A 17460-nucleotide genomic window follows, 5' to 3' on the forward strand; every position below is an offset into this window, starting at 1 on the left:
TTACAGGACTTGAAGGATCTGCTGCGAATGTCTTGGTGCCAAATACCACAAGACACTTTCAGGGGTCTTGTAGAGTCCATTCCTCAGTGGGTCGGCACTGTTTTGGCGGTACGCGGAGGACCAACAGCATATTAGGCAGGTGGTCATAATGATTTGGCTCATCAATTTACATTTTATATATATATATATATATATATATATATATATATATATATATATGATAGATAGATAGATAGATAGATAGATAGATAGATATAGATATATATAGATATATATATATAGTTAGTTAGGGTTAGTCTCTACAGTAATTGTAAAAGTAAAAGTTAAAAGTATTAGGGATAATTTAACAGTTCATAGTAATCTACAACAAAACTATCACAACAAAAAATGATGTAAATATATGAATATGTAAAAATGTAAAATTATCACATTTATATTTTTATGAAAATATTAGCCAAATATGATTTATAATCAGATTATAATCAGCTAATCAGATTTTATGGTTTTAGCGTGATTTAATGCAATTAATGCATCATTACCCTGAATTGTCAGGCAGTAGACTTTTGATTTTTGTGTTTGTTAATTTGGACTAACCCTGACACCAAGTGGCATGATGCAGCATCATTCAAACGCGATTGTTTTCAGTTACTGATGCCACTGGCTATTATTAATTTAATCCTTGAGTAAATGATAAATACAAGGGCAGTTACTGACAGTAAGTGAGTAGTATTCGGGTTGTCATGTGATCATGAGGGGATCGCCATGCAGAATAACACAGCTTTCATAAGGTTACTGATATGACTGGAGTCTTCATCTCATTTGAGTGGTTATGATTGTATACATATGTTTCAAAATTACTAATTTCATCTGGAATAAAATATGTTTAATGAGGAAAAAAAAATTACAGAATGCAGCTTTAAGTTTTTCACTATTTGTAATCACCCATTTTCAGTTCATTTAAGTAGTGCTGCAGTATGACTGTTGTATAATATATATAGGGGACTGATATTAAACTGATAAAACTGAACTGCAAAAAAGCTTATTAATATAAAAAAAGGTAGACAGACCAAAACTAACAAAATCAGGATGACAGTAACATTAAAAACATTTATTTTTTTATTTCCAATGACAATTATTTTATGATTAAAAATGTATTAGCTTAATATAAAATATTATAAGTGCTATATTTGTACAATTTAACAAATGTTGTCCATGATCAAATTAACTAGTAAACAGAAGACAATAATTGAGAAAACAACAACTATTTGAGCATTCAACAAATTTTATCATCTTTCACATTTAAAGCAAGATGCTTTCTAAAGCAAATATTTATCAAGACACTAACTAAATAATAAAAATGTATAAGTATCATTAATGTCTCCATCCTCATTTGCTAATTACAGCTTTTCGTGAGTAGGAACCTAAACATCAATATTAACACCAGCCTTAATATATTATATTTGTGGTGACAATAATGTCCAGACTTGATTCAAGAAAGACTCGATGTATCCGAAACTATGTATCCGAAACTATGTATCCGAAAATGGAACCGCTTGTCTTCCAGCAACATAGACTTCAGTAATATTTCGATCATCACCTTTAAAAGAAATGTAGATAGGGCTTTAGATAAAAGGTAGACAAAGGATTAGTAAATGGACAGATATTAAGATTCTGAATGAAAGGGTATGTATTGGTTCAAAAAATCAACTTACCCAAATTCAAAAACTTCTCCAAAATGAGCTGGTAAAAAAAAAACAACAACATGAAACAATATATTAGTTGTGCTTTTCTTAGTCATTTCTACATATCAAAGTATTTTATTTTTTATTTTATTTATTTTATTCATTATTTATTGATTTGCAACAAGAGCTGTGCTTTTGTCTGACCATACTCTAATAATACAAGACCAATCATGTTTTCTCCTAATATCAATGAGATAAAATGCCAATGGCAGAAATGTTTATTATGAATCATTTTTATATCAGTCCTGGTCTCTGAATTCAAGATTTCTCAGTATTTCTTCATTAGAGAGAAAAAAAAAAGGACGAGTAGGAGTAAAAGATCAAACCTTGGGGCCATCTCCAGGAAACAAATCGATCGGCCCACCAGGAACGCAAACATTCACTCTCAGGGCATCAAAGTCCTTCCCGACCACAAAGTTTCCTATCTGATCATCCAATGAAAGGGCTACAGGGAGTGGACAAATTAATAAATTAAAAAATAAAATAAAATCTGGTTAGACTAGCTTAGGTTTTTGAAAGCGTACAAAAATGGTTGTAAATCAGCCAGACTGAATTTAAATTATTAGAAATGTATCCTACCCTCACTACCACCAAGTGTAGCCAGTCTAAAAACCTCTTCAAAGGTTAGAGTCTGATGCTGAGGGTCCTGGATGGTCAGGGCTTTAGATGTGTCCAGAGTTCTTCGCATTGCATCCAGTATGGATGGAGAGTATCCTCCTGCAACATCTACAGATGGCCCAGACAAAATAATAAAATGGAAAATCAATACACACAAGATAAGATGATACAGCTGGTGTGTGGTGAGCGTACTGGCACACTATGGCTGCCATCGCAACATCCAGATGGATGCTGCACACTGGTGGTGGTTGAGGAGAGTCCCTGTTCACCGTGTAAAGCATTTTGAGTGTAGTATCAGAAAATCGCTATATAAATGCAACATTCATTCATATACATTTCAACTGTTTCAATACAGTTACTCTAGTGAGTAAGTATAATATTCCTATAATTCAGAAAAACCTCACCTGTCCCCAAACCCAATTTCACTTTGTGGTTCAAAACATTGCGCACATTCAGTAAACCACTACAAATCCTGAGAGGGATAAAAAGCGATCACAAATTAAAGAAATATACACTCATTGAGCACACTATTAGGAACACCTGTACACCAACTTATTCATGTGATTATCTAATCAGCCAATCATGTGGCAGCAGTGCAATGCATAAAATCATGCAGATACGGGTCAGAAGCTTCAGTTAATGTTCACATCAACCATCAGAATGGGGAAAAAATGTGATCTCAGTGATTTCAACCATGGCATGATTATTGGTGCCAGACAGGCTGGTTTGAGTATTTCTGTAACTGCTGATCTCCTGGGATTTTCATGCACAACAGTCTCTAGAGTTCACTCAGAATGGTGCCAAAAACAAAAAACATCCAGTGAGCGGCAGTTCTGCGGACGAAACGTCTTGTTGATGAGAGAGGTCATTGGAGAATGGCCTGACTGGTTTGAGCTGACAGAAAGGCTACGGTAAATCAGATAACTACTCTGTACAATTGTAGTGAGCAGAATAGCATCTTAGAATGCACAACACGTCGAACCTTGAGGCAGATGGGCTACAACAGCAAAAGACCACATCTGGCACTTTATTAGGACCATAGTGTTCCTAATAAAGTGCTCAGTGAGTGTATATAACATATGCTTAAGAATGCATTATAGGACTATGAATATTCATGTTAATACTAAAAGTCAATTGAGATTGAGGTGCTCACAAATGTTACTGTTAGGACAGTGAGAGATAGCAGATCCTCTTTCGTGGAAGATCTTCAGTTCTTCATCAGTTAGGTGACAGCCATGGGCCATTACAGTCTGCAACAGTCCCACAACTATTGTTACCATCATCATCATCATCATCATCATCATCATCATCATTGCAGTTGTCATCAACTGCAGATAAGTGTACGTGCTTTCAAAAGTAGATTAAGGTGATGAAAACCTCAATTTAACAAAATCTCAAAGAAAACTTTTTTTTTTTGCGAAGTTTCAATATAACAATTGGAATAGAAAAGAACAAGTGGAGATACCTTATATAATCAAAAGTAATTGATTATATAATAATTAAGTAAATAAATAAAGGAATTGACAGTTTAACACCACCAACTCTAGAAGCATGTGGCAGGGAATTAACATCATCACGGACTTTAAAGGAAATAAAAACTCCGCCATGAACACCGCTGCATCTCTCCCGGATGAGCTAAATACATTTTATGCTCGTTTTGAGGGACATAACACCACCCTCGCGGAGAGAGCTCTCACGGCCGAAGCTACAGAGGTTAGTTCACTCTCCGTCTCTGTAGCGGATGTAACCCGATCCTTCCGACGGATGAATATCCGCAAAGCTGCGGGTCCAGACGGCATTCCGGGCCGCGTCATCAGAGCGTGCGTGAACCAACTGGCTGGTGTTTTTACGGACATTTTCAACCTTTCCCTCTCTTTGTCTGTAGTCCCCACATGCTTCAAAACATCCACCATTGTGCCTGTTCCAAAGCAATCCAAAATCACTTGCTTAAATGACTGGCGTCCTGTTGCTCTGACCCCCATCATCAGCAAATGCTTTGAAAGACTAATCAGAGATTACATCTGCTCTGTGCTGCCTCTCTCACTAGACCCATTGCAGTTTGCTTACCGCAACAACCGCTCCACTGATGATGCCATTGCATCTACACTACACACTGCTCTCTCCCACCTGGAAAAAAGAACACTTATGTGAGAATGCTGTTTGTAGACTACAGCTCAGCATTCAACACCATAGTGCCCTCCAAGCTTGATGAGAAACTCCGGGCTCTGGGCATAAACAGCTCGCTGTGCAGCTGGACCCTGGACTTCCTGTCAAGCAGACGCCAGGTGGTTAGAATAGGCAGCAACATCTCCTCATCACTGACCCTCAACACTGGAGCCCCACAGGGCTGTGTTCTCAGCCCACTCTTGTATTCTCTGTACACACATGACTGTGTGGCAACACATAGCTCCATTGCCATCATTAAGTTTGCTGATGACACGACGGTGGTAGGTCTGATCACTGACAATGATGAAACAGCCTACAGAGAGGAGGTGCACACTCTGACACACTGGTGTCAGGAGCACAACCTCTCCCTCAACGTCAGTAAGACAAAGGAGCTTGTGGTGGACTTCAGAAGAAAAGACAGAGAGCACAGTCCCATCACCATCAATGGAGCACCAGAGGAGAGAGTCAGCAGCTTCAAGTTCCTGGGTGTCCACATCACTGAGGAACTCACATGGTCTGTCCACACTGAAGTCGTTGTGAAGAAGGCTCATCAGTGCCTCTTCTTCCTGAGACGGCTGAGGAAGTTTGGAATGAACCGTCACATCCTCACACGGTTCTACACCTGCACTGTAGAGAGCATCCTGACTGGCTGTATCTCCGCCTGGTATGCAATAGCACCGCCCACAAACGCAAAGCACTGCAAAGGGTGGTGCGAACTGCCAGACACATCATCGGAGGTGAGCTTCCCTCCCTCCAGGACATATATTCCAGGCGGTGTGTGAAAAAAGCTCGGAGGATCATCAGAGACTCCAGCCACCCGAGCCATGGGCTGTTCTCACTGCTACCATCAGCCAGGCGGTATCGCAGCATCAGGACCCGCACCAGCCGACTTCATGATAGCTTCTTCCCCCAAGCAATCAGACTTTTGAACTCTTGATCTCCAACGATCAAAATTCATCAGCACTGCACTTTTACTCTTACTCTTATATCTCACACCGGACTTTCATAAATTATATTATTATTATATTATATTCTCTCTTAACAACTTTCTATCAACCGACAGCCTGAATGTCAATACAGTACAATACAACCTACTGTACATTCTATATATACTATACATACTTTTTTTATTGAATAATGTGTATCTATATTGTGTGTATTGTATACTGTACAATGTATGTTATTATTTGTATATTGTGTTGTGTGTAATTATGCGTAAATTTGACTTTAAATTGTGTTGTGTTACTCTGAGGTTTATTGTAAATTGGTATATGTCTCATCACTGTCACGACTGCTATGTTGCTCGGAACTGCACCCAGGAATTTCACACACCATTGCACTTGTGTATATGGTTGTGTGACAATAAAAGTGATTTGATTTGATTTGATTTATACTTTTCCAAAATAGACCATTTTAAATTTTTCCTTTTTTTTTTTTATTTATTTTTGTTTGTTTGTTTTCTCTCTCTCTCTCTCTCTCTCTCTCTCTCTCTCTGTAGAAGATGAATGCAAAAAAAAAAAAAAAAAAAAAAATTCAACATAGGACTGTTACTAAACTCCTCTTAATTAATCAACTAGGTACAAAAGGCTGTGCTATCCACAGTTTTCCTGACCTAACACTGGGCGGCAGCATAATGATTCTGATTGTCGCTGGAGTGTTTTCTGGTTCCAACCTCCATAAGACACTTTGGCTGTGTCTCGTTTGGAAGGATGCGTCCTCCGGAGGTTGCTTTTGTCGGCCGCATACGTCATCGAGGCTGTCTCGTTTCAGAAAAGCGAGTAGGACACTTCGAATGCAGCCTTCGAATGCGACCTTCTTTCACGGGCATTCGGAGGATGCACGAGGTGTATCCTTCGTGGGCACTCACAACCCACAATTCTTTGCTTCAACGGAAATGTCTAAAAAACTATTACGCCAATTTGCCCGTAAATATGATGTTCAAACGCAAGGAATGTTAATTCCCAAGTTGAAGTACCTCAGTAGATGGGTGCAGAGTATATAATATCTATAATTATATTAATATATAATTAAAATAAAGTATTTGACTAAAACTACACCTGTAAAATCTATTTTCTTTTCTCTTTACATCATTACAACTCTCCTAAATTTTACCTCACACATTGCCTTCCAAAGGGAATTTGTTCCTTCTTACTCAAAGCGCTCGCGCTTGTTAAAGAACGGCGTGCTGTCATAGCAACCATGTTACGTTCGTTTAAACGAGATTTGAATAAAGGAGGACGCTCGGTATACCTCAGCCCTCAAAGGACCCGTCCTACCTATCATGCAGCCTTCCAAACGATACACAGCCAATGTTAAAATTACAGAGCAATCCAGATGGAGAACAACAACCATTTGAAGTGTTAGTTGGAGTAAAAATGAGTTCAGGCTCAACTTGTGAAGTTGGCTCCCCTGGAAACAGAAAACTAGAATTATTTTACTATTATTGCGGAGACAACGCAACATTGTCCATTATCTCTCCCAGTTTTCATAAATAAACAAAATGAGATTTTTGCAGTCGGAAATAATGGTAAAATATAATTATTCTTTGCTTCTTTCAATTGTGATTGTTGGCACTACTAAATTACTGACATTAAAGACGTGTTTATCTTAGAACTGTCCTGTTGCTGCAGGGTTAATTAAAATCCATTAAGTTAATATGCACATAGTTTTGTTGAAAGAATTGAGGGCCCTCCCTCAATATCTTTAAATATGCAGGCAATGCTGATAAACAATAGTGACTACAGAGAAAACAATATATTAGAACATATGGTAGTCTTTAGTTTGTGTTACGTCTTATTTATATTCGCTGACACAATTCAAACTCTAATGTAACTATCCTCGGTTATCACTACCCATTTGAATTTCCTTAAACTTAACTTTGTATCAACACTATGAAGCCACATGTTTTTTACTGGACAATTTTTTTAATTTTGTAATATGCTATACATCACATTTCCCGCTAAAAACAAACGCAGATGTGAGCGAAAACACTGGAGACCGGAAAACGAAATCAGGCCTCCGTTATAAATTGTGGAACACTTCCGTTTTCAGGAAAAGGTGAATATTGTGAATATAGGCTGAAAGGCATTGTTAGGCACGACACGAAGTGTCACAATGTGGCACAACCTCGAGTGCCTTATTGCTTTTATAAAATGTTTATCACATAATAAAGTCAAGTCATTTTTATTTTTTATAGCACTTTTTACAACACACATCGTTTCAAAGCAGCTTTACAGAAAATTATGCTGTAACAGAAAATTATGCTGCAATGTCTGTAGTGTCTTAAAGTCCTAATTGGGCAGTTTAAATGAAAATGAAAAATATTAAGTGCACAAATGTTTATTAAAATGTTAATTTTAAATCATTAAAGACATTCTTCTCCAAGAAGCTATGCAGTTTTCTTGACTAACCACTGGATGGCACCATGATGATTGTAATTGCTGCTGGACTGTTTTCTAGTTCCGGTCTCCATAAGAAACATTTAAAAATGCGTTCAGGCTCATCTTATGCAGTTGTTGGCTGTCATTACAACTTGAAGTAGTAAATGATATAAATTACTAACCGTAACTAACCTTGGCTCATAGCTTCACGTTATCCACCCACTCCTTGAACTTTGATGGGAGAGGCACTGTCGAAAGACCCTCATTGCGGCTCTTTAAAGTATCGGCACAATGGATCAACATGTTTTTTTGTTTTGTTTTTTATTTTTTACAAATTTAATATGCTAAACATCACATTATCCACTAAGTATATATGCAAGTGAAAACACTGGAGACCGGAAAATGAAACAGGTGTTGGTTATGAATCGTGGAACACTTCTGCTTTCAGGAAAAAAGATGAATAGTCCTTAACAGTAAACAGAACCTTGCTATGCAACAAGAATAATAGTCAGCTATGGGTGCGGTGCTGTGTACAATATAAATCGTAGTGGTGAAGAAGTCATAGCTGTATTTATCATGAATAAAGCACAGATATTGACCAATCCGCATCCAGGACCGGAACTATCTATTTTATATTTTTCAGTAAAACCGTGAATTTCAGACACTGGACAGGTTTGTGTGTCGAAGCACAGTGTGATGTCTGTGAAAAAGTACAGATGAAGTCAGAAGTTTACATACACCTTAGCCAAATACATATAAACTCAGTTTTTCACAATTATTGACATTTAGTCGTAGAAAACATTCCCTGTTTTAGGTCAGTTAGGATCACTACTTTATTTTAAGAATGTGAAATGTCAGAATAATAATAGAGAGTATGATTTATTTCAGCTTTTATTTCTTTCATCACATTCCCAGTGGGTCAGAAGTTTACATACACTTTGTTAGTATTTTTTTAGCATTGTTTAACTTGGGTCAAACATTTTGGTTAGCCTTCCATAAGCTTCTCACAATAAGTTGCTGGAATTTTGGCCCATTCCCCCAGACAGAACTGGTGTAACTGAGTCAGGTTTGTAGGCCTCCTTGCTCGCACACACTTGTTTAGTTCTGTCCACACATTTTCTATCGGACTGAGATCAGGGCTTTGTGATGGCCACTCCAATACCTTGACTTTGTTGTCCATAAGCCATTTTGCCACAACTTTGGAGGTATGCTTGGGGTCATTTTCCATTTGGAAGACCCATTTGTGACCAAGCTTTAACTTCCTGGCTGATGTCTTGAGATGTTGTTTCAATATAGCCACATCATTTTCCTTCCTCATGATGCCATCTATTTTGTGAAGTGCACCAGTCCCTCCTGCAGCAAAGCACCCCACAACATGATGCTGCCACCGCCATGCTTCACGGTTGGGATGGTGTTCTTTGGCTTGCAAGTCTCACCCTTTTTCCTCCAAACATAACAATGGTCATTATGGCCAGTTCAATTTTTGTTTCATCAGACCAGAGGACATTTCTTCAAAAAGTAAGATCTTTGTCCCCATGTGCACTTGCAAATTGAAGTCTGGCTTTTTATGGTGGTTTATGGAGCAGTGGCTTCTTCCTTGCTGAGCAGCCTTTCAGGTTATGTTGATATAGGACTCGTTTTAATGTGGATATTGATACTTGTCTACCTGTTTTCTCCAGCATCTTCACAAGGTCCTTAGCTGTTGTTCTGGGATTGATTCTTACTTTTTGCACCAAACTACGCTCAAGTCTAGGAGACAGAATGAGTCTCCTTCCTGAGCAGTATGATGGCTGTATGGCCCTTTTTAAGGTAGGCCTTAAAATACATCCACAGGCACACCTTCAAATGACTCCAATTATCCTATCAGAAGCTAATTGCTTCAAGGCTTGACGTCATTTTCTGGAATTTTCCAAGCTGCTTACAGGCACAGTTAACTTAGTGTATGTAAACTTCTGACCCACTGGAATTGTGATACAGTCAGTTAAAAGTGAAACAATCTGTCTGTAAAATCTTGTTGCACTTTAATCTGTCTTGAATACTACTATTCTGATGCTAGTGAAACTTTGTAATACAGCACTTTTCGTACCACTGTCTCCTTAAGATGATTTGCTTACAGTGTATTTCTCTTTTGTAAGTCGCTTTGGATAAAAGCGTCTGCCAAATGAATAAATGTAAATGTAAAATGTAAATGTCTGTAAACAATTGTTGGAAAAATTACTTGTGTCACGCACAAAGTAGATGTCCTAAACAACATGCCAAAACTATAGTTTGCTAATATTAAATCTGTTGAGTGGTTAAAAAATGAGTTTTAATGACTTCAACCTAAGTGTATGTAAACTTCTGACTTCAACTGTAAGTATATTTCCTACTTTTTGTTGTCCTGAATGCTTTTGTAAATCACATGTCTCATAAATCAGGGAGAAATTGCAATTAGGATTTGCACTTGGTCCTAGTTTAGTGAGGAAGAGCATCCTCTGCAGAGACCGTCAGTTCAAGGTATGCCTCTTTTGCTAACAAATGACAATGCACTCTATTGTACTGAACAAAGAATTTTGATATTTCAAAGCACATGACTTAAAACTTCTCATGGAAGCTCTCTACATCCATAGGGCTCATGACACCAAACCAAAATAGTGAGTAGACCTTCCATAACATTTTAGTCCATGTAATTTTTCAGAGCATGTTCTACATTTATGCACACAAATGTACTTTATTGACAACCAACTGCATATACCTTTGTTTCTTCCATGCTCACGCTTCATTGCTTTTAGTACAAATGTGGTTTAACCTCCTGAGACCCCCATGTCCACATGTGTGGACATTACGTTTTGGCTACGCTATAGGCTATGCATAATTTAATTTAATTTAAACTGATTGATCTCAGTTCAGGAGACTCTAGGCAGTCATTAAAGGGTGAAATGTTCAACGCACCGAGTCATGTGACAAAACAGCATGGCGCTGATCTTAGCTGAGTTTGTCTTTGGAAGAAGCGGCAACAAAACTACATCTGGTAAGAAACCTCATTATGTTTTTACATAAAAACCTGTTTGAGTCAAAAGAGTAGAGTCTCTAGTTTCATCCGATATGCCATTTAAAAAATGTCATTGATTTATCACGAAATGGCACGCTGTTAAACACAATGACCATGAACGTGGAGTACAGGCTCATTTTCCTTTAAATATTATATATTCACTGTGCATTATCACACTGAGAATCAATGGATGCATCCAAAAGCTGGAAAATTTTGCTTTCAGAAGCTGTATGCAGTGTTAGGATGAAAATAAGGTGCATTTCTTACTGTTCTCACACCAGTGCCGACAGACAGCACACTGGAGGTTAAGTCATTCCCTAATTAGAGAGCAAGGAAGCATCCTATATCATATGCAGCCAAGTGCATTCAATCCTAACATCCGGTCAAAAGTTCAGTTTCAGTGTCGGTGTGGGGAAGATTTAAATAAACAGTAACAATAAATATTTCACCCATCCCATTACACAACCTTAGCACCTTCAGGCAATTAGACTCTGACTTGGACACTGTGTTGCTTTGTTAAAGCTATAGACATGTTGTAACAACTCATAAATGCGTTAGTTCTCATTTTCATACATTAAAATGTATGTAAATGAGTGATATGTTTCTGTAACACAGTCGTATGTGTCTTTATGAAAATAAACCGGCCTAGATACATGTATCATCAGTTTCCATCAATATAGTCAATTCTCAAGTACCACTCACCTTCTCTGTGAGCAGGTTATGCTTGAGGTAAACATCAGTGTAGGATTTGCAATCTGGGAACAATTTCTTCACAAGCTCCACCTCCTTTTTGTTCTCACTTATGTGACTCTGTAGGTTTAGTGAGAAATACATGATATTTTTGTGATTTTCTTGTATGTTCAGTTGATAAATTCATATGATCAAATTTTAATTTTTCATGTCAGTATTCATCCTATGAATTATGCCAGAGTAGAGATATAAAGGTATTGTTCACCCAAAAATTAACATTCTTTTATTTACTCACCCTCATGTTGTTACAAACACCTATGACTTTCTTTCCTCCATGGAACACAAAATGAGATGTTAGACAGAATGTTAGCATAAGTCACCATTCACTTTCATTGTATATATATATATATATATATATATATATATATATATATATATATATATATATATATATAGATGCAATGAAAGTGAATGGTGATAGAGGTTAACATTCTGCTTAAAATTATTTTTGTTCCACGGAAGAATGTCATACTGTTTTGGAACAACATGAGGGTGAGTAAATGATGATAGAATTGTCATTATTGCATGAACTATCCCTTTAACAACTACCAATTATGGGAATTTCAGTTTATAACACAATTCTTTTTAAAAAGGGGAAAAAATAATCAATTATAAAAGGCACATACACTAAGCATATACAGTATATTTGTTAATATACAAGCAGAATATAAACTTCCAATTGAAGGACAATAGCAAATGCATAAAGCTTAGCCATAGTTAATTACTGCTGATGACAATCGCTACAAGGAGATTTCTGAACATCTGTACTAAAGTCTGTACTATAATAGTCAAACAAAAACAATTATTCATACCATGTTTCAATCTTCTGTAATGAGAACAATGCCATAATCCACTTGAATGCTAATTAAATGTTCTTCAACCCATTGTAAATCACAGCTGAATAAGTTGACTTTAATGTGTGCTCAGAAATAGGACAAACCTGAATATGAAGCTTGTTATTGGCGATTGCACCCAATGCACTGAGCAATGAAGCAGAACAGGAGGGAGCAAATCGAGGAGTGACCACAGGCTTAACATTCGTGTACTATAAGAAATATTTCACAATTGTTCTTAGTGCATATGCATATAACCTGAAAGAGTTTAAATGTACTCAACACCAACCTAAATCAGCATAACAACAAACAACATTGGCAATTACAATACACAATGTTTAAAAAAAAAAAAAAGAAAAAAGAAAAAAAAAAGACAGTCACTTATCTTATGGTTGTGAAAAGAGCTAGAACTAAGTGTATTGGTGTAAGCTCTGTAAAAAACTGTCAATTATTGAGAGGACAGATTCTCAGAGAAGTCACAAACAGAGCAGAACCACGCTGCTTTGAGTTTTCCGAGGTACAAAACATGTATTTATTTACCTCCTTTTTGAGAAGCTCTATGACAAAACTGCAAAAGACATGAAAGCAGGAGAAAAATATTTTGTGAGGAAACCTAAAAAATGTGCCTCATGTGGTAACATTTAATAATTGCTTTTATTTGAGTCAAAAATGTTATTAAATCTGACTACATCAACCTGACAAATTAGGTTATACCAACAAAACTATTTTTTATAGGTTAGATCAAGTAGGAATAGTCCCTTAAGTGCAGGTTACCACTTTTTCTGTCTGCGCTAAAAAAAAAAATTTTTTTTAATTTTTTAATGTGCTTCATGTGGTAACATCTAAATTAAATATTATTTAACATCACTGAATCAACCTGAGTGCATTAAGTTACACACACACACACACAAAAATAATAATAATACTAATAATGTTAATGGTTAGATCAGGTAGAAAAAAACTCTTTAAAGTAACAGTTGCAGGTTTCCACTTTTTACAGTGTAATATAATACTAAAATATTATGTACTGTACACAACAGTACAAAAAAGAATGCACAAATATAATCAGGGTTTCTCCAAGCATCTTAATATTGTTAATCAGTTAGTGTTCTGATAATTTATTGTATGCTACAATAGCAGTCTTTCGGTACATGACTGGTGGTCTTAAGTGAGCAATCAACACATTATTTGTTCCTCTGGGTCAAATAGAGTATTTACACCATCTTCCTCATCCAATGTATAAAACATACCGATCTGTCTCCTCTATACATTCATTTGAGCTTTCTTTATATTGCGGAACTGCAGGATTGTCGTCCATGCAAACTTTGCCCACTAAAGCTCTCTGTCCGAACTTATCTGATGAAAAAAAGAGAGAAAAAATGCTGTGAATCACAATTTTAGAAGTCAAAAATCAATGATTAATTTATAAACACTGTTATCCTGTAAGATAATGATTATGAAACACAGTGAATACAGTATAAGTAATAGTAAAGCTTGGTAGATCAGTGTAGCTTATTACATAAGAATAAAAAAAGCAAACATAAACACATGCAGTTACTCAACAGATAGGCAGAAACAAGAGCCGGACAAGATAGCAAAAAGCGAGATAAACTCCAAAGGTTAACACAAGGATGCTGAGCTGTATTTGCTTGTGCTTGCCAGTGAATATTCAAACAGCTCAGAATGTGTGTGTGTTTACTTGTATGTATGCTTTACCTGCAAGCTCTCCAAGCAAAATGGAAGCATCAGTGTGTATTGTGGCAAAGTAACAAGCAGTAGTGGTGCCATTCTTTAAAGTTCTTCTCTATAGTGCCAAACAGTGCACCAAAACAGAAAAGAGTACATTAATTAGACAATTTAGCAAGTTTATGACCAGTTTTCATTTCTTAACAAGGCAATATGTTTATTCAGATTTGTCTATTCCATTCAACTCACCACAACTTTAGTGTAGACATTGTTGGCAAAGTCCAGGTCTTTATATTTGGCTTCCACAGGGAAAGTGTAAGTGCTGAGCCACTCTAGTAAAGGCAGATCTAAGGCAGTGCCAGTGTAGCTATACTGAGATGCATGGATGTGTGTATCAACCATTCCTGGCATAAGGAACTCACTGAGCAGCAAAATTAACCAAGTTAAGAGCCAGAGGTGCAAAAACCATATATGCAATGTATGCTTATAAGGAAACGACCAAAAAATAAAACTTTGTTGCCATGGCGACGTAACGACGTAAACCCTGAAAAAACAACCTTATAGCTCAAATAATACACTCGTTTTAACAGAAGAATTAATGTAAGTGCTTTTATAAAATTATATTCCTTTTCATTTATGCCTTTAAACCCTCAAAAAATTGGCCCCATTCACTTCAGTCGCAATAGCCTCACTGTAACCTCAATCTTTCCTTTTTTTAGAGAAAAAGAGGGATGCGACAAAATGATTTTTTGTGATAATCAACATTATGCCACAAATGCTGTCAATTGAGCTTAACCCTTTTAGCTCTGAAGGTGTTTTTAAAGATTTCCTGTTTCAGTGTCATGCCCAAAATTAAAGGCTTTTAACTTCACAAAAAAATCAAAGAGTGTTAATTTGTTTGGTACCATTTTAAAGAAAAATGTTCAATTTTTTTTAATTATTATATAGATTATGATACACTATAAGACACTCTGAAAAATTGCTGAAAAACCACACACAAAAAAAAAAGAAAGAAAAAAAATACTTTTTTCTTCTTATTATTTTTCTGATTTTACATTATATATCTCGGGGTATAAATAAGGTAGCTCCGAAAAACTGATTTTGTTTAGTTGCCAATCATGTCACCTGTAACTGAGTAAAAGTTTGTGCTGATCCGACAAAACAATCAAAAGTTGTAGCATTACAAAAATTATTCATCTTAGTGTCCAAAAATGTCTCCAAGTGTCCAAAAGCCTCCTCAAACAAATAAAACATAATAATTGTCTCATTCAGTTCCATTCTGTGATATCTGAGCCATCATTGAGCCTGTTTCTGCACCATCTCCTGGTGGCCGTTTGCAATTAGAGTGAACGATCCTCTCTGCTCAAATATGGATGACTTCCACCTCTTGTTGTAGCGATCTGAATCCTAATACCATTGGTTTAGCATTCCATGATGCTGAACAATGTACTACATCAGTTCCGATGAAGTCATCTGATCAAGGAATGCTAATGTGTCTTCAGCCAGATAGTACATTATGTGGTGTGTGCACTTTGTGCTTCGTGTTGATTATCTAATGAGCTATGCATCTGATTACATTGTACTGATTACTCTTTTTAATGGGAATCCCCTCCTTTAAGTAATGGTATGTGATATTTTATGTTCTGTTTATTTTTCATTAAGTTATAACACAGCTTATAATCAACACTTGTTTACACATAGCTATTTGATCAGTTTGATGTTTTTACTGATTACAATAATATGTACAGTGGAAAATTATTAATAAATTATCAAAACGGAACTCTTCTGATTTGTCTGCAAATTTCAAAGCACTTGTTTAGTTTTGGTCATAATGCCCACATGCATTGTAAAGTACAGCTTCTAAGCTTTAAAAACGATACCTATTTTGCATTGGTCAAGACTGTAGTTATTAATATTCTGATAATAACTGTTTTCTCAGCAGGCCGCAGGCGAGCTTAAAGTGTTAACTTGTACTGAACCCAGAATATTCATGAAACACTAAACTACATTTTCTGAGATGTTACCAGATTTGTGTTACACATGATAGAAGACAAAGTATCCATTATTTTTTTATTATTAACTTTAAGACGAAATTGGTTAATTTAGGGATTTTGTGCGCTATTTTCGTCTTCCGGGTTTAAAATCAACATCGAATCAATGTCACACGATGTGACATGTACCTGTACTATAGCACAAGTGTCTCATAAATATTAATTAGACTGCATGGCCTTATACTATGAGAATGGGCTGTCTCATGATTATTCATTAAACCACGTAACCAGCGCTTCAAACTCTCAAGAGCCTCGGTGTCAGTTGACAGAGTTGATAGTTCCCACAACTGTCCATGCCCAGTTGAGTTGCATTTTTCAAAATGGTTGTGAGGTGGACTTGAGCTGAAAGAGGGCTGTTTCATGACCCTTTAAGATACAAGGGCCATCACTGGGATGGTACCCTCACTGGAATGGACCTTTTTGGGCTTGTAACCTTTATAACTTGTTTATAAATAATGTTTTGGGTACAAATTTATAACTCTGCATAATTGTGTTGCGTACCTTTTAAGCTACATTCATATGTTTTGTTCCTCTGTGAACAAAAATGTACCTGCACAGTGCTGAATGGTTCTTCTGAATCTAAAGCAACTGTCCCCAACCTGATCAGACTTATGTAACACTACATAATATGTAACACTCAGAAATCTATAGATACTCACTGTTGTTCAAGTTGTTTTATTTCTGCAGTTTCAAACCCCCATATGTTTGAGAGGCTGACCACATCTGGCTCTTTTTCAATAAAGGCAATCTGCTCACAGAAAGAAAAAGATTCAATAATCAATCGAAATAAAAAAAAAAAAAAACACTGACTGTAATGAAAATACGTTTCCAACAAACCTTCCCCTCATTGTCGACTCCTAAGACACAGTTCTGTAGTATTTCTACAGCCGCACTTGTTGTGGAGTGCGCAAATGTCCCACTGAAGACGTGCGTAATGTGCGTGGTTGTCTCGTTCCGGCTCATTATTGGCACAAAATCTCAAACTTAAGTTCTCTGATCTGATCTTATAGATGCCACGAGCCGGTTATAACTGCATTGCTAGGTGGTGTACAGTCATTAACCGGTAATCATTGCAACAGCTTTACTGCGTCACAGCGGCTGTCCAATCAAATTTTTAAACAGCGTTTCCTTCTAATTACAGTACAACTAATGAAAAACAGAATACCACATAATAGACAGCAACCTCAGTCATCTCTCAGAAAT

General features: G+C 36.6%; 1 protein-coding gene across 1 annotated transcript; it reads right to left on the reverse strand.

Annotated features, from left to right (window-relative positions):
- Nucleotides 1-1152: 1152 nt before the first annotated feature.
- Nucleotides 1153-17245, reverse strand: LOC127424148 (guanine deaminase-like). The gene is made up of 14 exons (XM_051669092.1): nt 17095-17245; nt 16917-17005; nt 14456-14627; nt 14237-14324; nt 13771-13876; nt 13061-13088; nt 12628-12732; nt 11640-11747; nt 3510-3610; nt 2765-2832; nt 2322-2468; nt 2069-2187; nt 1713-1740; nt 1153-1597 (listed from the first exon to the last, which is right to left on the reverse strand). Exons 1-14 carry the CDS (start codon nt 17218-17220, stop codon nt 1530-1532), a joined length of 1353 nt encoding a protein of 450 aa, XP_051525052.1. The 5' UTR covers nt 17221-17245; the 3' UTR covers nt 1153-1529.
- Nucleotides 17246-17460: the final 215 nt, after the last annotated feature.

This window comes from Myxocyprinus asiaticus, chromosome 3, assembly GCF_019703515.2.
Source record: "Myxocyprinus asiaticus isolate MX2 ecotype Aquarium Trade chromosome 3, UBuf_Myxa_2, whole genome shotgun sequence".
NCBI classification, from domain to species: domain Eukaryota; kingdom Metazoa; phylum Chordata; class Actinopteri; order Cypriniformes; family Catostomidae; genus Myxocyprinus; species Myxocyprinus asiaticus.

What these genes read in the sequence shown, in the direction of transcription:
- LOC127424148 (XM_051669092.1), bottom strand. Translation starts at nt 17,220, where the DNA reads ATGAGCCGGAACGAGACAACCACGCACATTACGCACGTCTTCAGTGGG. An exon ending in GAGTCGACAATGAGGGGAAG is followed by an intron (nt 17,006 to 17,094) that starts GTTTGTTGGAAA and finishes TTCTGTGAGCAG; the next exon opens with ATTGCCTTTATTGAAAAAGA. An exon ending in ATGTCTACACTAAAGTTGTG is followed by an intron (nt 14,325 to 14,455) that starts GTGAGTTGAATG and finishes TTGGCACTATAG; the next exon opens with AGAAGAACTTTAAAGAATGG.